The sequence below is a fragment of the Enhydra lutris genome, unplaced genomic scaffold, assembly GCF_002288905.1.
Source record: "Enhydra lutris kenyoni isolate GAN:26980312 unplaced genomic scaffold, ASM228890v2 scaffoldscaffold77, whole genome shotgun sequence".
NCBI lineage: Eukaryota > Metazoa > Chordata > Mammalia > Carnivora > Mustelidae > Enhydra > Enhydra lutris.
In genome coordinates this window covers 721,532-746,974 of record NW_019154161.1, presented here as the reverse complement: position 1 = coordinate 746,974, position 25,443 = coordinate 721,532, and the positions used below count along the sequence as shown (strand labels likewise).

Here is a 25,443-nt window from a genome sequence, read left to right as displayed (position 1 = left end):
CCTTGTAATATGCTTTTAAGATTCCTCCATGTCTTTTTCTGGCTTGATAGTTCATTTTTTAGCAATGAATAATATTCCATTTTCTGGATATATTACAGCTTGTTTAACTATTCACCTACTGAAACACACCTTGGTTGCTTCCAAGTTTGGGCAGTTATGCATAAGTTTCTATAAATGCTCCTGGGCCGGGTTTTACATGGACATAAGTTTTCAGCTCATTTGTTTAAATACCAAGGAATGTGAGTGCTAGATTGTATGGTAAGAGTATGTTTAGTTTTGTAAGAAAGAGTTAAATTGCCAAAGTGGCTCTAGCATTCCCAGAAGCAGCAAATGATAGTGTCTGTTGCTCAGCATCTGGACTAGCATTGGGCGGTGTCAGGGTTTGGGATTTGAGGCATTGTAGTAGGTTTGTAGTGGTAACTCATTGTCTTACTTTCAATTGTCTAACGATACAAGATGTAGAACGTATTTTCATATGCTTAATTTGCCATCTGTGTATCTTCTTTGGTGAGGTGTTTATTCCTGTCTTCCCATATTTAGATGATGTTTTTTTTGTTTTCTTATTGCTGTGCTCTGAGAATGTTCTTTGTACATTTCGGGTAACAGTGCATTTAGAAATGTGCTTTACAAATATTTTATCCCAACCTGTGGCTTGTTTTCTTTTTCTTGACAGTGTGTTTTGCAGAACAGAAGTTTTTAATTTTGATGAAACCCGAATTATTATTGCCTCCACTCCTTTAGTGTTAAGTCAGAAAAAGTCATCATGAAGCCAAGGTCATCTAGATTTTCTCTTGTGTCATCTTTCTAAGAATTTTATAGTTATGCATTTCACATTTATACCTGTGATTCATTGTGAGTTGAATTTTGTGAAAGGAATAGGGAACCTCTGTCTAGATGCAGTTTTTTTTGGGAAGATCGATGTCCATTTGCTTCAGCACATCTGTTGAAAAGACTGCCTTTTCTCTATCATACTGCCTTTGCTTCTTTGTCAAAGATCAGTTGGCTCTATTTGTATGGGTCCATTTCTGAGCTCTCCATTATGTTCCTTTGGTCAGTTTGTGTATCTGTTTGCTAAAACCACACTGTTTTTATTATTGTACATTTATATGAAGCCTTGAAATCAAGTCATATCAGTCCTCTGACTTTGTTCATTCCTTCAGTATTTTGTTTGCTACTGTGCATCTTTTGACTATCCATACAAACTTTAGGATCAATTTGTTGATATTCAAAGAATCAGTTGCTTTCTAGTTTGGGATTGCATTGAATCTGTAAGTTGATTAGTGAAGAACTGACATCTCATAAATATGGAGTCTTACTGTCCCTGTATCTGAATAATCTCTTCATTTAGTTCTTTGATTCTGTTAATCAGCTCTGTAGCTTTCCTCATGTAGATCCTGTGCATACTCTGTTAGATTTATACCTAAGTGTAGGGTCTTTTCTGGTGCTAGTGTAAAGTTACTGTGTTTCTAGTTTCGAATTCCACTTGTATACCGTCGTAGTCAGTTTGAGCTGTTATAAAAAAGTAACCTAGACTAGGTGGCTTATAAGCAACAGCTGTTTCTCACAGTTCTGGAGCTGGGAAGACCAAGATCAATGTGCTGGCTAATTAGGTGTGGGTGAGAGACCTATTCTTGGCTGCACAAGCCTATCTTGTTGGATTCTTGTATGGTGGAGAGTAGAAGAGCTCTCTGAGGTCTCTTGTACTACGTCACTAATCTCATTCGTGAGGGTTCCACTCGTACGTAGTCATTACCTCCCAAAGGCACCCTTCCACACATCACATTGTGGGGGAGAATTGCTCCATAGGATAACACTATATAGGGTAACACAAACAGCACATTGTATGACACTTGTGGCCTTCAGTCTTGCTATTGTTGATTCCGTGCAGTTTCTAATAGACCGTATGATCTGTGGACAAGACGGTTTTATTTCTTGCTTCCTAATGACTGTCCTGTGCACTTCTTTTTCTCATTGCATTAGCTAGGACTTCCAGCGCAATGTTAAGAATGGTGGGAGGGGACATCCTTGTCCCTGAATTGTACATTTTAAGAGTGGATTTTATGGTATGACGTCCTATTAAATCAAGTAAAAACATCTAATAGCTTCACATTCAACTTAGAAAAAAATTTGACATCTTGACCCTGTACTATGAGGACTTGGAGATAGAAGGTCCAGTGTCCATTGCAATAATGTAGGACAGAGATGATTAGTCTTATGGCAATAATAACAGAAGAATTGGAGAAGGCTTTTGTTTTTTTTTTTTAGAACTGGAAGTGATTTTAAGGTAAAATGAACATACTGTGTTCCCCAAACACCAGTGTTAGATTTATGGGGTATCAAAAGGTTTCCTGGCTCCATCTTACTAGTTTCTAGTTCACAGTTTCATACTGTCCCACTTCTTTCATTGAATTAAAGATATAAAAGGACTCTTGTTCTTCATATCTATAGAACACTTACTCTGTACTTCTTATTGTCCTGGGTTCACTTTCACGTTATACAACTCTTAAAAGATTCTTTAACTCATGTATTTTTTCCCCAAAATTTTCAGTGTCATAATACAGGGAAAATGTGTAAACTCAATATAAAGTAGGTTATGAAAAATTTTCTAAATAAAAAGGAATTTTTCTAGAGTTGAAAGAATCATGTAATGCTTAATAGTAAAATCAAATTGAGATTTTTACAGCCTTTGAAAAACTCTTCTAGTAAGATTATTGAATCCTATGTATTGCCTGATGAACACTCCCATACATGAATGATTGTGAAACTAGCATAAAAGCATGGTAGGCAGTTTATCTACATAGCATTTCCATATTTCACTTTCAGATTATACTGGGTAAAGGGTCGTACTTCTGTAGCAGGAAAGGATGTACAAGAAGTTATTAGCACGAAGAAAACTGGTCTTTCGTAACCAAGCAATCAGGAGGTTTGACAGAAAATATTCTGTGTTGTATTAGAATCTCACTCTACTTTCTTTTTTGTTTGTTTTGGTATTTGACCATGGACAGCTTTTAAGCCTCAACCCTCTCTCAGCTGCTTTCCCTGTCTCTGGTGCAGTTTACCATATAATTGATCAATACATACATACATAAATAAACCCACCCCAGACCACATATTCAGTGTATCCTCCTTTATCCCTTCTATTCCACAAGTGGTCGAATGTAGAAGCCCACGTGCCCTTTTGTTTGGTGCCCTCAGGAAGAGCAGACCCCTTGCAGGACCACCTCATAAAATGAGTCTCCTTTTCTTGCTCTCAAGCTATTTTTCTGGCAACTTTGGAAACCTGCCCTTCTCTCCCTGGAAAGTCTCATTATGCATTAAACATTTTTACCCCCTCTTGGTGTCTAGCATTATCAGTCTTGACACCCAAGACTAGATTTTGGAGGGGTTCATCTTGTGATGAACTACTTCTGAGGGGGTTGATATGTGAAGTTCCTATTTGGCCTACAAACCAACCAACCCACTGTATTCTCAGGTGTATGTGTTCATTGTTAAGGAGAGACTCGATCGGTGATCTTTCCAAAGTACTCCAGTGAAAGCTCCCAAGTTGGGGAGAGATTATGCATATCAGTCTCTATTCCTGAAATTTTATTTCCTAACACTTCTCATATGCTTAATATATTTGCCTCTGGGCTCCTGGCTGGCTCAGTCAGTAAAACATGTGACTCTTGATCTTGGGATTTTAAGTTCAACGCCCATCTTGGGTGTAGAGATTACTTAGTAAAATGTATTTTTAAAAATTATACACACATACACATCCTCATGTACATCAAGGCCACTGCAAGTCATGGGTCTCGCGTAGGCATTAGCAAAGGCGCGTGGAAATGCCATCGAGTGCGTGTTCACCAGATGTTTCAGATGTTTAGAGGGAGGGTCTGAAGTCGCACCGCTGTGGTATGGTAATCACCGCCACATAAATAAATATCCAAGCAGCAGACTGTGGAGAGAATATCTCAAGCAAATGATGAGTATATATTCATAAAATTGTGTGTCGTTTGATTCCATCATGTAAGAAACATTGCTGCAGATGCCTGTCAGCCTCAACAAGCCTGAAGATGTAGTGTTCGCGTTTGTTACGAAGCACTGTAAGGAAACAGCATAGACTTGATCTGAGGGGGGAAAAAACACGATTCATTTAGAGTTTTGAAAAAATAATTTTATTACTTAAAATATTAGGATGATACATTCTGAGTAAAACGGCATCAGTGTAGTGGTTAAATGGGAATCCTATACCTGTACGCTGCATTGTGGTTGTTTTGATTAAGTTCTCCTGATAACTGCTCTCTTTAGTTCCCCAAAATAAGACTAACTTTTCACTCCTCTTTGATAGACAAGCACTATTTTCATAAAAGGAAGAGGATGACCTTCATTTCACCATTATTTCTATCCAATAGGCAATCCCTCCCAACCTATCATGAAAATCCATCTTTCAGTCTCAGGGTCTGCTGTTTCCTGCTCCTCTGGCAGAGCAATGGTTTTTGATGATCCCGTGGCCCTCTGTTATACAGACTAATCTGTAGAAGGGATCGGAACATGTTATTATTTACATCACTGTTTTACATATATTCTCTGCTCAACCCATGTACTCCTTCAATTCCACAAAACATTGTATGTTAAAGTTCAGTGTTCCTTCAAGATATGATGATTCCTGTTTAATAAAATAGGCCCTTTTATCTTACTGATCTGTCTCCAGAGACCATCATGGTAACACATGAAAAATGTAATGAAGGTATAACATCAACAAATTCCAAACTTCAGATCAAAAGACATCAATAGTGAGTGATGCAGGGCTTTCAAGGAAATGCAAGTAATATAAGTATTTTTAAAAGGAATGCTACATTCCCAAAGCTCTCCTTGCTCCACTGACACTCATCTCATGAGTGTTCAAATGAATTTAACTTTTACTTACTGTGAAGAATTAAACATCTGAGGTTAATCTTGGACTTATACATAGTTCTCCCTACTATAAATTCTCTAATGCATAGTGTATTGTGAGAAATGGTTAAATGATTTATGCCATTTATTACATTTCTAAGGTTCCTCTCCAGCATGAGCTCTTTGGTGAATCCTGAGGTCAGACTGTTGTCTAAAGGCCTTGCCACATTCAGTACATTTGTATGGCTTCTCTCTAGTATGTGTTCTCTCAGGACCCCAAAGGTGTGAACGTTTGATAAAAGCCTTACCACACACAATACATTTGTGTGGTTTCTCTCCAGGATGTATATTCTGATGTCTTATGAGGCTTGAATATTGCTTAAAGGCTTTGCCACATTCATTACATTTGTAAGGTTTCTCTCCAGTATGAATTCTCTGATGAATTGTAAGGTTTGAATTTTGACTAAAGGCCTTGCCACACACAATACATTTATATGGCTTCTCTCCAGTATGGATTCTCTGATGTCGAGTGAGGCGAGAACACCAGTTATAGAATTTGCCACACTCACTACATTTGTAAGGTTTCTCTCTTCCATGAATTCTCTGATGAGCCCCCAAGCTTGAGCTTTGAATAAAAGCATTATCACATATACTAGATTCATGTTTCTTTTCGGTATGGATTTTCCGATGTCTAGGAAGGTGTATAAGCTGTATATATGTTTTATCACATTCATTACATTTATAAGGTTTCTCACCAGTATGGTTTTTTTATGTTTAGTTAGGCTTGACTGGCAGTAAAGGCTTTGCCACACTCATTACGTTGGTGAGGTTTCTCACCGGTATGAATTCTCTGATATTCCACAAGACTTGAACTTTGGAAAAAAGCCTTACCACATTTATTACATTTGTACGGTTTTTCTCCAAAATGGATTTTCTGATGTTTCATAAGGTTTGAAATGTGGATAAAAGTCTTGGTGCATACAGTACATTTGTGTGGCTTCTCTCCAAGATGTACATTCTGATGCTTAGTGAGGTGTGAACATTGCTTAAAAGCCTTGCCACACTCATTACATTTATAAGGTTTCTCACCAGTATGAATTCTTCGGTGAATCCTGAGGGTAGACCACTGCCTAAAAACCTTGCCACATTCAGTACATTTGTATGGTTTCTCTCCAGTATGAATTCTCTCGTGATCCCAAAGATAGGAACGTTTGGTAAAACCCTAACCACATTCATTACATTTGTAAGGTTTCTCTCCAGTATGAATTCTCTCATGACGCCAGAGATCTGAACATTTGATAAAACCCTTACCACATTTATGACATTTGTGTGGTTTTTCTCCAGTATGAATTCTCCAGTGATTTGTAAGGTGGGAATTTTTTATTAAAGACTTTGTCACAGATACTACATTTATATGGTTTCTCTCCTGTATGGATTCGCTGATGTCTTGTGAGGTTTGAGAACTGCTTAAAGGCTTTACCACACTCATTACATTTGTAAGGTCTCTGCTCAGAATGAATTCTCTGATGACTAGTAAGGGCTGAATGATGGCTAAAAGTCTTTTCACACTCATTACATTTGTATGGTTTTTCTTTAATTTTTGTTTTCTGGTGCTGTGTGAACAATGAAGGATACATAAAAACCCATCCATATTTATTACAGAGGTTGGTTTTGACACCAGGAAGAAATCTTGGAAGTGGCAAAATTGAAGAACAAGTTTTGACAGACTTCTCAACTTGATTACATTCGTTAATTTTGTCCTCAGTTTGAAATCTCTGCAGTTCAACCAGATGTGACTGAAAGCTTTACCCAATTCTATCTTCAAAACATTTCGTATACTTGTTTCCTGTATAGACTATATTATTTTTTAACAAATTTTTTACTAATGACTTCCCTTGCTTAAAATACTGATATGTACTTTTTCTTAAAGAAGCATGCTGCTTTAAAGGTAAATTAATCCAGGATTTGCTGTCTTGTTTATCTTTTCTACCAGTAAGATTTACAATATCTGTCACAAGTACTCCTTTGGAATTTCTTTCTTCATAGCCACAGTTACTCTCAAAATCAGACATATCTCCCCAAACTTCCCTGAAGTCAAAATCTTCAAGGCCATGGCTTTCATGTCTTCCCAAGACCACTGGCTGGCATAATTCTCTGTTATCAATTTCTTTCTTTGGTAATAATTCCTTGATCATGAATCTAGCAGAGCTATCTGAAAGATAATAATAAACCATAGTCTTCACATTAACTAGAGTTGCAAAATGGATATTACACTAAAAGTAAATAGATTGAAGAGATAAAAACTTCCCAGCCAACATCTGCAATGTTTAAGAATGCAAAGTGAACAGAATAGAATCCTTTTAATAAAAGATGACGTGTATTTCAAATTATTTTAAGGGAAGCCTACTTTCTTTCTCTGTGTGTGGTTTTTTGTTTGTTTGTTTGTTTGTTTGTTTTTAAGAGAAGGGGAGGGGAGGCAGAGGGAAAGATAGAGAGACTCAAGCAGGCTCCATACCCAGGATCAATCATCTCAAGAGTTAGACGCTTAGCTGAGCCATCTAGGTGCCCTGGAAACTTACTTTCAAACACTGTATGACCAAATTGTTCACACTATGTAAATTTATATAAGTTCTGAAAGTGTATTTTTTGACCACCACACCAAAACACACACCAATTAGCAGTAGACAAATGTGGGTGTCTCATACTGTAAAGAAACAGATACTGGAGGGACTGGGTGGTACAGTCGGTTAAATGTCTGACTCTTGATTTGGGCTCGGGTTGTGATCTCAGGGTTGTGAGATAAACCCCCACACTCTGGGCTCAGCACAGAGACTGCTTGGATTTCTCTCTCTCTCTCCCCCTACTCCCCTTTCTTTCTCTTTAAAATTAAAAAAAAAGAAACATACAAATGCATATTTACAGTATAATTGTTATATGCAAATAAATGCTGAAGCACAGCTATATATGAAGTAATAGATTGGGGGGGGCAAATAATCCATTTACAAAATTAATGAGGGCGCCTGGCTGGCTCAGTCAGTAGAGCATGTGACTATCAGGGTTGTAAGTTTGAGCTCCATGTTGGGTATAGAGGTTACTTAAAAATAAAATCTTAGGGGCGCCTGGGTGGCTCAGTGGGTTAAAGCCTCTTGCCTTCAACTCAGGTCATGATCCCAGGGTCCTGGGATCGAGCCCCACATTGGGCTCTCTGGGCAGCGGGGAGCCTGCTTCCCCTTCTCTCTCTCTCTGCCTGCCTCTCTGCCTACTTGTGATCTCTGTCAAATAAATAAATAAAATCTTTAAAAAAAAATTAAAAAAAAATAAAATCTTAAAAAAAAATTAATGAATAAGATAAATACATGGAAATTATGAATTGTAAAACTAAAAGCATAATAGGAAAATCAAGAAGAATTTAATACATCTTTGGAATAATAAAATATTCTTAATATCTACTCTAAAGCTCTATACTCTGCAGGATACGCATTTTGGAACATTAACAACTGGCGAATTGCATCATATTCCAAACTAGATGCTAAGATCCATAATCTGTAAATGACAAGTTATTAAATGAAATTTTTCAATTACACCAAGATAAGACCAACAGGTAAATAATAAATAACCACAATTACACAAAATTATAGACGGTGGAATTCTAATCCTTTCTCTCTTAATAAGAACAAGAGAAAAGATTTATGTTCCAGAAAAAGCACACAAGATAAGAACTGGAAAACATGTTAAGAAAAGTTCCCACCTATTCCCAACAGTCTAAGTTATACCCTTGTCCACTGGCTTCTGAAATACCAGTTTTCAAATAGTAGAAAGAACTGGGTAAAAGTAACAGTATGAAAATCACTGAGTATCATAAGGGCATGTCTCCACAAAAACAGCAAGTAAGTTGGCAAAAACTGTCAGGATACTTCAAAACTATCCTTCAAAATAGAGGATAACTTAAGACATTGCCAGAAAAAAAACCCCAAAAACTGAGACTCCCTTGCTAGTCGACCTGCCCAACAAGAAATGGTAAAGGGAGGGTAGGGTATGTGCTATGGTGAGTGCTGTGAAGTGTGTAAGCCTGATGATTCACAGACCTGTACCCTGGGGCAAATAATACATTATATGTTAATAAAAATAATTTTTTAAAAAATGGCAAAGGGAATGAATGCCTCAGGCTAAAATGAAGGAAGAGACTAACTTGAATCCACATCAAAAATAAGGAACAGTAATAGATAGTGTGTGTGTATAGTGTTACTGTATTACTGTATTTTTGGTTTGTTGCTCCTCTTTTTCCCTATTGATTTAAAAAACAAAACTTATTTTAAATCTACATGGATGGTCCCAATATATAGAGATAAAATTTTATGACAGTAACAAGAGAGGAGGACAGGATATAGAGGAGCCAAGTTTTCATATAGTACCTTGGGAATATTGTGGGAATGTAATATAGCTAATCTAATGAATTTTTTCATTTCCTAGTAGCAGTACTAATAAGACAAAATGTACTTAAAGTAAAAATTTTTATTAGACAAAGGACTATATATATATATATATATATATATATATATATATATATGTATGTATTTTAAAGGATAACTCATTAAGGAATTACAAATATGAACATATACAAAAGCGAACCCCAAAATATATGAAACATTTACAGACTTGAAGGGAGAAATAAAAGTTGTTCTAGAATAGTATTTGCAGGCCTCACTTTAAAAAATGGAGAGCACAACTAGACCCAAGTTCAGTAAGGATACAGACGATTTTAGCCCGACTATAAACCAACGAGTACCAGCGAACACAGAACGATGCACCCAGTAAGAGCAAAATACATTCTTTTCTACCTGCATGTGGAACATTCTCCAGGACAGACCCTGTATCAATCCATGAAGCAAGTCTCAACAAACTGAAAAAGCAAAATCATACAAACTATTTTCTCCAACCACAAAAGAATGAAACTAGGAAGAACTGAAGGAAAACTGGAAAGCTCAAAAATACATGAAAAATTTTAAACAGTCTTTAAAAAAAAATCCCATGGGTCAAAGAAGGTATAACAAAGGAACTTAGAAAATACTTTGAGAGAAAAGAAACAAAACCACAACAGAGCAAAGGTTACAGCATAGTTTTGGTGCAGACATGCTTATAGTCCTGCGGCGTGAAAGCAGTTTTACTGCTGGATCGAGAGCCCTACCCTACTCCCCCGCCGGACACACTTTCTGATGTGCAGCGAAAGCAGAACTGAAGAAATGGCTGGGGGGCTTGAAGAGGCAGAGAACTCTGGGGCCCCAGATGCTGATGTTTCCCAACCCCAGGAGATGGTCTCCCAAGTATACAGAATGGGGTAGATCCTGGAAAAGGCCTAGTGCCATGACTGGGGAGTCTTCAGCTCTGACCCATGTGGAGTGGGAACAAGAATGGGACTGAGGCCAAGGACCTTAATTAAAACCAGCCTCCCACTGCTCCTTAAGGTCAAGGGACCAAAGAACTCATAGGGGCAGGGGGTTCCAGGCTGGCTCAGTCCGTACAGCATATGACTCCTCGTCTCTGGGTTGTAGGTTTGAGCCCCACATTGGGTGAAGAGATTACTTAAAAATAAAATCTTTTAAAAAAAGAGGTCATAAGAGCATATAGTAGAGAGCCACAGGTCATGATAAAGATTTTGCTTTGGTCTTTGCATGAGCTAGAGGTTGTGAGGCTACACTTCCACATGTCTGAAGAAAGGAGTGACAAGGGGAAGGGAAGTGAACTTTCCTCCAAGAGCTCACAAGAAGGAAAAACTCTCCCACTGGGAGAAAGGTCCCCAAACACTATTGATGGTGCGACCCCCTCTCTGCCCTTCTGAGTTCTTGCCTGTGTTCCCACCCATTGGGCTTTTTCACTGTTTTCACCTTGCTCTCCACAGTCTGGGGCTCTTTTCCTTGCTCCAAAATAAAGGTGTTATTCAGGTCAGGAAGAGGGATTCCTGCTTAGCAGAAGAAAGGAATATGATGTGCTGTGTCTTTTCCAGAATACACATTCCAGCCCTTTGTTCAGCTGACACAAGAGGACGTTACAGATGTGTCTAGAAAAAATTTTTCATAAAGTTGTTCAGTCTGTCCTTCTGAATGCTTAAGGGATATTTTTAAAACATTGATATCCAGCTCTCTTCCAAGAACTACTGAGTCAAAAGTACTGGGATAAAAGTGGATCCAGAATCAGATGTGTTTTTTTTTTTTTTAAGATTTTATTTATTTATTTGACAGACAGAGATCACAAGTAGGCAGAGAGGCAGGCAGAGAGGAGAGGGAGAAACAGGCTCCCCGCTGGGCAGAGAGCCCAATGTGGGACTCCATCCCAGGACCCTGGGATCATGACCCGAGCTGAAGGCAGAGGCTTTAACCCGCTGAGCCACCCAGGCGCCCCCAGAATCAGATGTTTTTTAAAAGTTTGCCGTAAGGTTTTGTTCTTACTCAGCTTTTGGAAGTGCCCCTAAGCTAGGGTGGAGTGGGGAGATCATCTGAGGACGGGGAGGTGAAAGTCTACATGCTGCCTCATAAACTTTTTCATGTCAGAAGGTACACGGCCTCAATCTCAGGCAGGGCAAGGGCTCCTAAGAGACTCACTGGGGCAGCCCCCGACTTCTGGAGGAACGTTAGTTATCCTTACCCAGGGAGACCAGGTTCCAGGTTCTGGTAGTTCTCCACCATCACGTCCCTGTACAAGGCACTCTGGGCAGGGTCCAGGCACTCCCACTCCTCACGAGAGAATTCGATGGCCACATCCCTGAAGGTCAAGCGTTCCTGAAATGAAAAACATTTCACCAAGGAACCTTGGGGAGCCTTCTCATGTTCACACAAAATGTGAGCAGGAAAGGGATGTCAGGATCGATTCAACTGAAATGAATGTTCAGACATCATTTTGAGCAAGAATAGATAATTGTGAGCAAATTATACATCCCTAATTTTATTCTATCGGTGGATATCAGATCCACTAAAACAGTGAAGACTGACCATTTTCGTGGAAAATAAAAGAACTATATACATGAAAACTGTCCAGCACACGGTTGGTTATGTGGACATGGTATATATTGTGTTCTCCACACTAGTGATAGGTCTGCACACCTAGAGGATCTAGAGCACAAGACGTATCTTCAGGTGTGACAAATTATCTGTAAAAATATAAATTACAGGGGCGCCTGGGTGGCTCAGTGGGTTAAGCCTCTGCCTTCGGCCCTGGTCATGGTCTCAGAGTCCTGAGATTGAGCCCCGCATCGGGCTCTGCTCAGCGGGGAGCCTGCTTCCCCCTCTCTCTCTCTGCCTGCCGCTCTGCCTGCTTATGATCTCTCTCTCTCTGTCAAATAAATAAAATCTTTAAAAAATATATATATAAATGACATGTTTTCATTTAAAGTCAGACATTTAATCATTATGGAGTTTATTAGCCAAATGGAATTTATTCTAACAACAGCAACAACAAAAACCCAATTCATGAGGAGGAACTTTACTAATGTACGTTAATTTCACAGATTAAGTAAAACACAGGTTGATCACAGCAGATCTTGGAAGAAATACTGGATGATTAAAAATCATGCCGAACAGGACATTTAAAAACCTGTTATTGAGCAAGACCAGTCCACCAGGCATCACAAATTCTAGTAAGTGCTGGAAGGATTTCCGCCACAGGTGAGGCTGAAGCCCGTGGACCAGCCAGGCTCCTGTCAGTCACCACTGATGACTGATGATGATGCCTGAGGCCTGACGGGGTGGGGGGAGACACCCATTCCCATTAGCACTTGTGTCAGGACCTCTATTTGCAAGACATTTCCCAACCTATGTGAAGAGGAAACTTTACTGAAAGACAGAACAAAGACATGACCAAAGACAGACAAGCGTTAATTCTTACTGGAAAATGTGGTGACATATAGACCTCATGATTCAGAAATTCAGAGCAATTCAAATACAGAAGAAATGTGGGGTTTAAAAGAAAAAAAAAAAGTCTCCATGAGGCTGAGGAGAATCACTTTGAAAAGAAAAAATGGAAAGCCTTGCCAAACAACACGTGAACCTGTTAATGTGTGTGTGTTACCTGAAACTTTTCAATCAATGAAATAAATAGCTACAAGATATACATTAAAAAGCCAAATTAAAGAGACAATTTTAAACAAAGAGTACTAAGTGGAACACAGTACTTTGAGATTACGCTATCTGAGGTTTTCCGAGGCAAGATCAGAAAGCAGAGGGTAAGAAAGATTGACGTTTCACTGCAAAACACTGCTAAACTAAGAAAGACACAAGCATGTATGTAAAGAATTAAACCACAAAATATAAGATAGCTCCTAAAAATACATCAAAGGAAAACAGCAAAGTATGAAAAACCATGTTTGAGTCCACAAAAATAATTCAGATTACAAGTTGGTAGAAAATGGAAATACAAGGGATTGTCCTTTTCCCCCCAATTTTCAAAACACAAAGAGATTACAGCACCAAGTTTTGCTTACATTGGCGGGGGAGGGAGTCACACGTGTTGTGGGACGGGGTACTTTGCAGCTTCAGGGGACCGCATTGGACAGAATCTGTCCTCATATAACGCACCGTCCTCCACCTGGTAATCACAGGTCAAGTTGCCCAACCCAGAGAAGTCCCCTGACGTCTGCAGAGAGAGATCGGGCTGCTCATACGCAGCCACTGCGGCATTCTTTATACCAATGAAAGATGGTGAAGGTCCCACATGTCTTCATTAAGAGAATGCCCCCGTGAGGATCAAAGAGCGAGCTGTGTCTCTGTTTATTAACCTGAAAACAACGACTAGACGTGCTGGGTACATTTTTTTTAAATTTGCAAAATAAAATGTTACAACAAACTTCATTGAGCGGTTTTTTCTAAAATTTTTAACAACGTGTAAACGCATTTTTATAAGGTTTGAACTGCTTCTTGCCACGGAACTGACAACAGTGGTTCCCCACTGAGACATGAACAGTGGAGGGCAGGACAGGGAGGGGTGTCCCCTTCCCATTACATCTTACTGCCTAAGCTACTGCTTTGTGAGGAGTTTAACCAGTCAGTACATCCATACATACATGAGTCACTCATCCATGTGATACTGAAAATAAAAGAGATACAATACTTAAAAATAATGGTGGAACGAGAATTTGCCCTCTGACGGCAAAAAGAAAGTTCTATGCTCCGCATCTTGGCTACATAACCGCCATTTTTACCTAAAACATCTGCTGCACAAGAGTTGCTACAGGAACACCATGGTCTCTGTGGGATAAATGCTCTGAGAATGATTTTTAAAAACCTCTTACTGTTTGTTATTTAGGTTGATTCCATTTTTAAAGCCAATTATGGATGAAAACATCCTACTGATAATCTATTCCTGAACTTTATTCTAAATCGTTATTCTAAATTGTATTTTAGAACCAGAAACACTATGTGTGGTTCACTTGTTTAGCTTTGAATGCATTATAAAGTCAGGCAGGGCTGATATCCTCTTCTCGTGCTTGTTTTCCAGAATTTTCCAACTATCCATACACGTTAATATGTGACTTCCCCATGTAGCTTCTTGGCTCCTGGTCTGACAGCTGACAGCACACACCTGATGTGAGGCCCACCACGATGCAGGATGCGCCCGGGGTGCCCCCTCACAGGCTCCACGTCTCTGGGGCACAAGGAGATGGAATCTGAGTGGAGGGAGACAGACTGAGGGAAGGCCTGGGGGAGTGCGCACAGACACGACTCAGCGGGACACTTCAGGGTCAGAGAAGGTGAGCGAGTCCTTCAAGGGCGCAGCAGGAATGAGAGACAGAAAGTCAGCCCAGAATATGACTGTACCTGACAGCCAGCCATTCCGGACTCCTTCCTTTCCTCTTCCTCCTCGTCCACGCTGCTGCTCTCTCACACAAGATCAGCCTTGAGAATCAATCCTAAGAGTCAAGAAGCTGCAGTTGAATGCTTAGAATCAACCGACGTCCTTCCTGTACCACAACATCACACAGGAAGCCCTCTCTGTGTGGAAACGACAGTTCTCTGCTGCCCACTGCCACAGGAGGGGGCTCAGGGACAGTGACTTCCTCCAGACACCAACCAGCGAGTGTCCCCACCCCTTTCTTCAGAACTGGCTCCTGCCCGGGTGAAGCCCCCCTACAACACACGGCAACAGTGGGGACCTGGGCTGGACCCGACACTCCCCTCCAGGTCACAGACCCGCCCTGATCACACCCCACGCAGAGCAGGGCCCCCTCCCCTCTCTCTGGGTCAGGGGCTGCTCTCAGCCTCCGAGACGGAGGACCCAGAGCCTTGGTGATGCTGGATCTGCAGCGGAAGCACGTGGGGCACTTTAAGTGGTACTGAGGCTGAGTCCTGTCCTCCCCTCCGACCACTGCAGGGGGCATCTCTGGGAGGGACACCGGAGCTGTATCTGCAAAATGCCTCAGTATTTTGTCCCGCGTGACCTGGGTGGGGCACACTCACAGCCCAGCACACCTCCCACCTTCTGGCTCTGCTCGCCCCTGGGCCCTGCTATCAGTGTCCAGCCAGTGGAAGGGGAGGGAGCAGAGAGAAACATGCAGAGCAGGCAAAAGGGACCAGAATTGAGGGTGAGGGAGTATGTGGACTGTTAAAGGGAGTGGAAGATGAAGGGACAGAAGCCAGAGAAGGTGTCACTGAGAGGTGATCTCAGAACCAAAGACCCAAGGAAAGAAGAGGTTTTGCCCCTTGCATGTGCGGGGCCAGAGACTTCTAGGCAGGAGGACACCCATGTGAAGACCCCGGGATGGTGGCATTCGGGGCTCCAGAAAGGACAGGGAGGCCTGTATGGCTGGAGCAAGGTGAGTGGAGGAGACAAAGAGCGGGTAAGATCAGAGTATTAAAGCGAGCAGATCAGAAAGTTCCAGAGCAGATCAGAATTCTTCACACTTTTTCTCCCATACCTCAGAAGACTTTTGGAAACCATGTATCCCCTTATCTATTTTGAGTAAACATCTACTTTTTATTTCTTTTGTCCTAAGTTAAAACACTAATAAGTAACAGCTTGTATACTTTGCAAACGTGCCAGGATGCCCCCCTAGGCTGTAGGAAACACAGGGTCGCCCTATAAGCAGAGGCAGACTGCAGGAGACACTTGGAGGAGTTTGTGGGGTCATTGCTGGATATATTAAGGGGAAGATGCCAGGCTGTCATCCCAGCAGAGATGTCACAGGGCCCTGGTTTCAGGAGAGAGGTCTGGTGGTCTGGGTGGAGTGGTGCAAAGTGACATTGGTGTTCAGAGTTACAAGATGGAGTGACATGGAAAGGAAGGAGGTGGAGACAGAAAAGAAGGGGTTCAGAGAATAAGCCAAGGGGTGACTGGAAGATAGATTTGTTTAAAAAAAAAATACTGTGATGTGGAAACCCAAGAGAAAGTGCTTCAGGTCCCCAGTGACTCAGACATGGAGTGTCTCAACAGCATGGTGGATGTGAAAGTGAGGACTGGGGTGCCTGGGTGGCTCGGATGGTTAAGCGTCTGCCTTTGGCAGCCAGTGTCCAACGTCTGGTCAATGCAGGAAAGAGAAACTTGTTCCTTTCCTCAAACTGGACGGGCCCTATAAGGGCCTGCCCCTCCAGAGTAACTAGCTTGTGGACCCCGGAAGTAGGGGCGGGGCACGCCGGGTGAAGACGCCCAATCGGTGTGGCGTGGGTGTATCCACTGGGTGAATTAGGATTCAATTGGCTACCTGTGTAGGGGCGGGGCTCAACCACCCCCATAAAGGTTGGTCTGCGAGGCTGGCGAGGGGTGGAAGGAGAGCTGTCAGAAGGAGAAGGAAGAAGCAGCAGCAGAAGAGTCGGCGGGAGCAGCAGCAGGAGCAGAAGAAGGAGAGTCGGCGGGAGCAGAAGAAAGAGAGCTGTGACAGCTCTTGTAAGAGCTATAGGAGCTGTCGCAGCTCTCGTTAAGAGCTGTAGGAGCTGTAACAGCTCTTGTAAGAGCTGCGAGAGTGTGACAGCTCTCGTCAGAGCTAGACGAGCCGCCGGCAGCTCCGACGCCTGCAGCCCCGCTGCTTCGGCAGCGGCGCCGCGGGGAGCAGCGGAGCCACCTGCAGCGGACCCGCCATTGCACCTGAGATGCCAGCGGTCCCGACGCCAGCTGTCCCAGCACGCCGGCGGTCCCAGCACTCCGGCAGCAGCCGAGACGCCAGCGGTCCCGACACCAGCGGCCCCGCTGACACAGCAGGGAACGGCCTGACGCCAGCAACCTCGCTGCGAACGGCCTCGCTGCCGGGAGCGGCCTTGATACCCTGAGCCGCAGCCTCGCCGGAGCTGCGCCATTCCGGGGAGCGGCTTCATCTGGAAAGAGGCTTCCTCGGTGAGCAGCCCTGTGGGAGGCAGCATCGTCAGGAAAGAGGCTTCCTCCAGAGCGGCCTCTTTCTGTGAGCAGCCTTGTCCGAGGAGCAGCCCCGAGGAGCGACCTCATCAATGCGGCCTCCTCCTGGGAGTGGCCTCGTCCAGAGCGGCCTCATCTACAGAAAGGCCTCATCCAGAGCAGCCACGTAGGGAGCGGACTTGCCGGGGTCTTCGTCGTCACCTTTTCGTAAGAGACAGCCCTGACCGGTCAGTTTGATTTTTGATGCTTGGCGTGAAATAAAGCTTTGTTTGATTTTTGCTTTAATCAGTCTCGTTCTTTGATCACGGACCCTAACAGGCCCCACATCCAGAGCTCTCTGCTGTAGCCATCCAGTGGGTCTGGATTTTTGTTCTGAGGGCAACAGGAAGCCAACGAAGGGATTAAAACCAGCGGATTCCTTCCAGGCTCTGTTTGTCCCTCTGCCGTCACCCATTGCCCGTTTTTCTGTCTCAGCACTACCCCGTCTGCCACGGCCCCAATTCTTCTATCCTTCTCCCACGGTCTCAGTCGGATGTGTCTGCTCCCTGCTGCCCCACCCCTACCACCTGTTAAGGTGACTCTCGTCTAATGTGCTACCCTTCACCTCTCTGGAGATACGTTTTAATCTGGATTTCTCTATTCTCCCTCCACTTTCTCTGGTTCACTACACTCGTACTCTCTCTCCACGTCCGCCTGCTCTACACTTTGTTCCTTTCTCACACACATAGTCTTTCTCACTCTCTCTGGCTGCCCGCTCGCCCCACACCCTCACACAAGTATGGAATAAAGACGTTCTTTTCCTGGGAAGAAGCCTTACTTTCTAGTAGGGCTTCGGGAACGCAAACACCATGACAAGCACATCCAGTGGCATGCGGTTTGTGCGGAAGAAACCCTAAGGCGGCGAGTACAAAGGAGAGGACTGCCAGCTCCAGAGGTCGCGTAGGTGGAGGGGGCGTCAGGGGAGAGGGGACCCCAAGGCCATGGAGATGTGGCGGCGGGTTCTGAACGAGCGCCTCCGCCCTGGGGGACAGGGAGGGAAGGCTCCACGCTCAGCGCGGCTGAGAGGGGCAGGGGCCGGAGCGTGGCGGGAGTCCCGGAGGATTTTTTCCGGCAAGAAGAAGATGAGGCAGGCGCTGTCTACCTGGACGGAAGGCGGGCATCCGCCTCGGCGATTTTAACTCCAAACAGACGTGAACCCCCTGGCCCCGCAGTGGAGCCCCCAGGCCTGGAATGTCTGATGCTGCCGCCGGGAATCATCGGGCGCGGGACACGTGGGCGAAGAGGTTTTGTCATACGTGGCGATCCCGAACCCCGGGTGCTGAGGACCGAAGCCCCGGGACGGGGGAACGGTCCCGCAAAGACCAGTGTTGAACAAGAAAATCTGACACTGACTCACCTGACTATGCCCTTCGCTCCGCTTTCGCCTCTGCAGGACGCTGCGCGCGCGCCGTGTGACGGCTGAGCCGTGGACGGCGGCCTGGACTGGACAGAAGGGGCGTGACCGACGTAAGGGACTGGAATCTGGACTTCCGCCGCGCCTCCCGGCGTTTCCTGCCTTTTCAAGCCCAAAGTAGTTCGGTGTCTCGGGGCGAACAGTCTCCTGGCTAATTTAAATTAATGTTTCAAACAACGTGAGATTAGAATTGTGTATTCTATTAGAAGCTGAGATGTTTTCCTGTTAAATTGGAACCGGTTTGACATTTTTTTTAAAAAAAGATTTTATTTATTTATTTGACAGAAAGAGATCACAAGTGGGTAGAGAGGCAGGCGGGTGGGGGGAGGTTGCAGCCTCCCCGCTGCGCAGAGAGCCGGATGTGGGGCTCCATCCCAGGACCCTGAGATCGTGACCTGAGCTGAAGGCCGAGGCTTTAACCCACTGAGCCACCCAGGCGCCCCTAAATCGGAACCGGTTTAAGTAAAAGCTCAGGGGGTGGTGTTGGGGAATACAATTTTTTTAAAAAAATCGTCTCACAAGCCAGCAGTCCTCTCCACAGAAGTAGTACAGGAAGAAAAACAGTTTCATTGTGAATAAGCATTAAACCAGAATGTGATGGGCATCAGAGGCAGTCTTGAGAGACTGCAAAAATGAATCTCACCCTGTGAGAGAAGACAAAGCGATACGACAGATTACATACGTGTTCTCAAGAAAGATCATAACTACTCCTCGCGAAGACACGACAGCACCATTTGTCATACATGGTTCTTCCTGACATCACCAGGTAAGCTGGTGGCCGTTTGTGTTAGCTAATTGGCTTTAACCAAAGGGAAAACAAACTTACATTATGACAGGAGGGAGTTTTGCCACTAGGAACAAGGCAACTGCTGAGTTAGGCAAGAATTGGGAGATAAAGAGATATCCCCTTTTATGTTTACATTTCAAAGAGATAGCTCCCAGATCCTTGAACAAACATTCCTGAGTTACAGTGTTGGCAAGAGCCTGATTTAGCTTTTCAAAAACGTACAAACATTTCAAACAGGAAGACAAAGAACTTACAAGTTTTCTAAGGGAAATGATCTAAGAAAAGGGAGAAAGAGAAGTCTCTTCGCTTTTTCTTCCCCCAAGAGGGAAGAAAAGAAAAATATTCTCACATTTTTAAATGTGAAAAGAAAAATGTTCTCACATTTTTAGTTTACATTTTTCCTTACAGAAGCAACATGCATTCGTTTCATTAAAGCAATATTGTTTGACACCGCGATGTGCTCACATCTCAGGAACTGTGCTGGGAACTTCACATATCGTTTGTGAGTTAATTCTTGTAATACCCTGGGAGTTGGGTTTTTAGATAACCATTTTCCTCAGGAGGATTTAGGTGCAGGGCTTTCCCTTTCTGGGGGCAGGTTCCCTGTGTCTCTTCTGTTTCCTTATGACTGATCGTTAAAATGCTCTTCATGTGACAGTAGCTCAATATACACAGAAGAAAAAAAGCAAAGGAGTGGTGGGGTTAGTGGGAGGGATTTTCTGATGGCTTGTTCATTTGTGCTCAGTCCTTTTTTTTTTTTTTTTTTTAACATGCGGAGTGACCAGCAGGTCCCCAGAGTTGGAGACATTGTGCTTGGCAGAATTCCCTACCCATAGGTTATAACCAAAAGAGCAAATTTTCACTTATCAAATTTTATTTTATTTTTCTTTTAGAGAGATAGCAAGAGAGGGAACACAAGCATGGGGGAGCTTCTCTCTAGAAGTAGGCTCCTCACTGAGCAGGGAGACCAATGGCTGTCTAGTACAGCCAGGCTCCCCAGTAAAATTTTTAAATAAAAAACATGGTTTCTAATTATCTTCAGTGTGACTGTCAAGTGAATTTGAAATTATATTTAGAAATTACGACTTAACCATATTGTGATGCCAACAGCGTTTATCTCAAATGCATTTGAGTATAACTCATCTCAAGTGTGGAATGATAGAAGTATAAAAACACCGATGCAATTTAATCTTTTTTTAAAGTTACTGCTTTTTAAAAAGCAATAAATTATCACACGCCTTAGTCCTCCAAGTCCCACACCTCAGGTCTTGTCCCTGGGAAAGTCTTAGAGGTGAACGGAAAGTAGAAACGGAAATGATGTTCTGGGCTCCCTAATGAGATTGCACATTCCGCCCAGGCCGAATTTGAGTTTCAGGTTCTAGTACGCACCGCCTAGGCCTATTCCAGTTTTTGGTTAAGTTGCAGCAGTGTTCCAGAATTCGCCCACCGCCCACATCCACCTCGCTCCGAGGTCCCAGCTCCCAGATCTCGGAGCTGTTTCAGCTTCTCCGGCGGGACTTGCGCATTTTGACTTGAACCGTTTTCAGCTGTGAAGAGGGTAACATCTTACTCTCCAACAGAAGTGGCGTCCACAAAACTCTCAGCTTTTACCTTAAAACTGAAACATTAACTTGAAACAGAAAGCAATGCTGCTGCCCTGGAGAACAGGACTCAAGTATCACTAAACCCTAAAAACCTGGGAGCTTCTCCCAGGTCCCGCCCCCGTGTGGGCCCGGCGCATCCCGGCCTCTCCCCGACCAACGCCTCGTCTCTATGGTTACCGCTAGCCCTTGAGGCCCCTCCTTCCGCCCCGCGCGGTCCCTACGCAGGCCAGGCTTTGCTCTGCGCCCCACCCAGGCCCCGCCTCTTCCCTCTGCGCGCGCGCAGTTGTCTGCAGACCCGGAAGCGGGTTTCGTGGAGCCGAGGCAAGTCTGTGGAGTGTGAGTTTCGTCTTTATTGTTTAAACCTGCGCCTCGCAGTGCCCCCCTCGTCTACCCCCGGGGTGTGGGGGCCGCTAAAATCCCTGCACCACCCCTTTCAGCCCCCCCAAATTCAGACGCTTCCGTGGGAGGCCGGGGGCTTCCTTTTGGGTTTGAAATCCGCGAGGTGGGTGCGCGCCGTTCTCGGCCCCTAGGGGGCAGCGCCGGCCGCCCCTCGGGAGAGGCCGGTCCTCACCTGCGCGGGGAGGTTCGGAGAACTCGGCCCTCCCCGGAGACGCTCGCGCTGCCCCTCACCTCGAGTCCCTCTCCGCCGGCTCCTCCGCTCCCCGGGCCTCCTCCCTCGTCAGTCCCCGCCTCTCCTCACTCTGTGTTGGGAGGTGACTAAAAAGGTCCTGTCTTGAGACAGTGCACCCCGCCCCGGATAATATGCTCTTGTGGGAGGTGGGCCTCTTATCCCAACCCGGCCCTGGGTGAGAGGAACGCGGAGGAGCGGAGGGGCTGTCCACCTTAGAAGCACATGTCCCATCACTTTACTAGCAGAACGAGATTCGGGAAGAAGCAGAGGAATTGCGGTTTGGGACGTGCATGGCGTGCATAGGCTAGTCGGGAAAGGAAAGGAAGGTCAGCTTTCATTTTTAGGAGGAGATTGGGGAGGGTTGCTTTAAACAAAAGTTCATTGGAGAAGAACAAGAGTTGGAGGTGGTGGCGGTTTTCCAGTGGCAGCACGTGGTGCTTAGTGCATTTGTTGCTAGGGCAGGAGGGAGCTTCCTTTTTTTTCCTTACAAGCAGGAGATGAAATTCTCATAAAAAATACCCTCCTGTGTTAAAAATAACTCTTATCTCCCCTTTTCCTGCTGGTAAAGTAGGCTGCAGGGAGTGGTACTTGCCTGAGACCCGTTTTAAATGAGGTTTCCTTATTTATTTTCACAAGACCCACCTAGAGAATTATAGAAAAATGAACAAAGGAAAATGAGGGAGGACCACAAACAGATGGCAAAGTAGCAGCAGTGGGAGAAAAGAAGATTGAGAAATTTAGAGTAAGAAGGAAATCTCCAGGGAGATCATGGAAAACAAAATGTGGAGAGGGCCCCCCTTTTTTTGAGAGGAGCTCTTGATGGGTGAGGGGGGGCTCCGGTAACAAAGAGGAAGCCACTTCACAGGCAGTGAAGGGAAAGGTTAAAAGAATTGGAATTGTGGCAGGGGCGACTGGGTGCCCAGTGGGTTAAACATCAAACTCTCTTGGTATCTCAAGTCATGATCTCTGTGTCGTGGGGTGGGGCCCCAAGTCAGGCTCTGGGTTTAGTGGGGAGTCGGCTCAGGATTCTCTCTCTCCCTCTGCATCCCCCATCCTATGAGCTCGCTCGCTCTCTAAAATAAATAAATAAATCTTTTCAAAAAAGAGTTGAAGTCATGGCCTGCATGTTCCTTCTAGCCCCTGCCCCTTCCAGATCTGGGCGCTGGCGACAGCAGGGCCCAGGGGCGAGCAGAGCCAGAAGGTGGGAGGTGTGCTGGGCTGTGAGTGTGCCCCACCCAGGTCACGCGGGACAAAATACTGAGGCATTTTGCAGATACAGCTCCGGTGTCCCTCCCAGAGATGCCCCCTGCAGTGGTCGGAGGGGAGGACAGGACTCAGCCTCAGTACCACTTAAAGTGCCCCACGTGCTTCCGCTGCAGATCCAGCATCACCAAGGCTCTGGGTCCTCCGTCTCGGAGGCTGAGAGCAGCCCCTGACCCAGAGAGAGGGGAGGGGGCCCTGCTCTGCGTGGGGTGTGATCAGGGCGGGTCTGTGACCTGGAGGGGAGTGTCGGGTCCAGCCCAGGTCCCCACTGTTGCCGTGTGTTGTAGGGGGGCTTCACCCGGGCAGGAGCCAGTTCTGAAGAAAGGGGTGGGGACACTCGCTGGTTGGTGTCTGGAGGAAGTCACTGTCCCTGAGCCCCCTCCTGTGGCAGTGGGCAGCAGAGGACTGTCGTTTCCACACGGAGAGGGCTTCCTGTGTGATGTTGTGGTACAGGAAGGACGTCGGTTGATTCTAAGCATTGAACTGCAGCTTCTTGACTCTTAGGATTGATTCTCAAGGCTGATCTTGCCTGAGAGAGCAGCAGCGTGGACGAGGAGGAAGAGGAAAGGAAGGAGTCCGGAATGGCTGGCTGTCAGGTACAGTCATATTCTGGGCTGACTTTCTGTCTCTCATTCCTGCTGCGCCCTTGAAGGACTCGCTCACCTTCTCTGACCCTGAAGTGTCCCGCTGAGTCGTGTCTGTGCGCACTCCCCCAGGCCTTCCCTCAGTCTGTCTCCCTCCACTCAGATTCCATCTCCTTGTGCCCCAGTGACGTGGAGCCTGTGAGGGGGGCCCCTTTGTGTCCTGGAGAGCTGACTCCTTATTTCAGTATGTTTGAGCGTGTATATATGTGTGTGTGCATGTGTAGACGCACAAGTCCCTAGTTTTTGAAAAGACATTATCATTATTTCATAAATAAGTCATTAATTGTTGAAGTGAAATCTTTTTTTTTTTTAAAGATTTTATTAATTTGACAGAGATCACAAGTAGGCAGAGAGGCAGGCAGAGAGAGAGAGAGAGAGAGAGAGGAGGAAGCAGGCTCCCTGCTGAGCAGAGAGCCCGATGTGGGGCTCGATCCCAGGACCCTGGAATCACGACCCGAGCCGAAGGCAAGGCTTTAACCGACTGAGCCACCCAGGCGCCACTGTTGAAGTGAAATCTTAAGCATTTTCCACAGCTGTACATTTTTCCTACGCTAACACGAGTTAAACAGTATAAGAAGAGTGACGTGTGCAGTATGATGACCTTTTATGCATCTCCACGTTGTTGGCCTTGAACTTGTTTCAGATCATGTCAGGGAGCCCTCTCTCAGTCTACTCTTGATGCTGTCTGGTGATATGTTTACTTGATTAGGTTCAGTTCCAAAGCCTAAACATCTGGATTCAGGAGCTTATTCTGCCATTTCTTAGCATTTGACCTTGGGCGGGTTTCGGGGAATGTGCGTGACACGGGTGTCTCCTCAGGAAGGCGGGAACAGATCTGTCTTCAGTGAGTGATATTGTTATAGTTTGTGCGTGTGAAGCATTTAGCACAATGCCTGCCACACGGGAAGCATTCAAGAGCTTCTGTTCTTTGCTGTTGCTATCATGATCCCAGTTTTTAGATTCTGGCCTTTCTCCAAAGTCATTGTGGACACTGTCCTCTCTGAAGATAACACTTGTGCTCTAGCTCATCTGGATATTGAGTATCACTCAGTGTCTAAAACACGATATATAACATTTCTTTTTTTTAATTAACATATAACGTATTATCTGCCCCAGGGGTACAGGGCTGTGAATCATCAGGCGTACACACTTCACAGCACTCACCCTAGCACACACCCTCCCCAACGTCCATAGCCTAAATAACACTTCTTGTAGGTAGCCCTGTATTGATTGTCTATTTTTTTTAAAGATTTTATTTATTTGATAGAGATTACAAGTAGTCAGAGAGGCAGGCAGAGAGAGAGAGAGAGAGGAGGAAGCAGGCTCCCTGCTGAGCAGAGAGCCCGATGCGGGGCTCGATCCCAGGACTCTGAGATCATGACCTGAGCCGAAGGCAGAGGCAATCAGGTGCCCCTGATTGCCTATTTTTTTTAAGTTTGTTTATTTTTTCCTAGTAATCTCTACACCCAGAGTGGGACTCAAACTCACAACCCCAAGATTAAGATTCATGTGCTCCTCCAGCTGAACCAGCCAGGCACCCCTGATTTCCTATTTTTATATTTCTTCTATTGTCCACAGAAATGAAAAAAAAAAAAGCCATCCTGAGAGGCCATCCTAACCTCTTATGGAAAATATATTAGGCCAAAATAAGGGACACAGAACTTGTTGAGAAGTACCTTCCATGGACCTATAAGAACACCCACTTCATCTGAATCCCTCTCTACGCATCTCTCCTCTTCTCATTTTATATGAAAGTAAGAACTCTCTCCACAGCTCCTTGGTGAGGTGTTTGTGTTCTCTTTTCAGGGATGGTTGACCTTCAGGGATGTGGCCATCGAATTCTCTCGGGAGGAGTGGGAATG

The 25,443-nt window shown here is 44.6% G+C and overlaps 2 protein-coding genes across 2 annotated transcripts in view; one reads left to right on the top strand and one right to left on the bottom strand.

The window, feature by feature from the left end:
* LOC111160767 overlaps nt 1-25,443 on the top strand; it is a 618,405-nt gene that overhangs the window by 586,800 nt on the left and 6,162 nt on the right.
* Nucleotides 5,029-14,690, bottom strand: LOC111160777 (zinc finger protein 677-like). Its single transcript, XM_022524126.1, is given in 5 exon segments — nt 5,029-5,343; nt 5,927-6,253; nt 6,255-7,084; nt 11,522-11,645; nt 14,676-14,690. Coding segments are annotated over 5 exon segments (1,611 nt in total).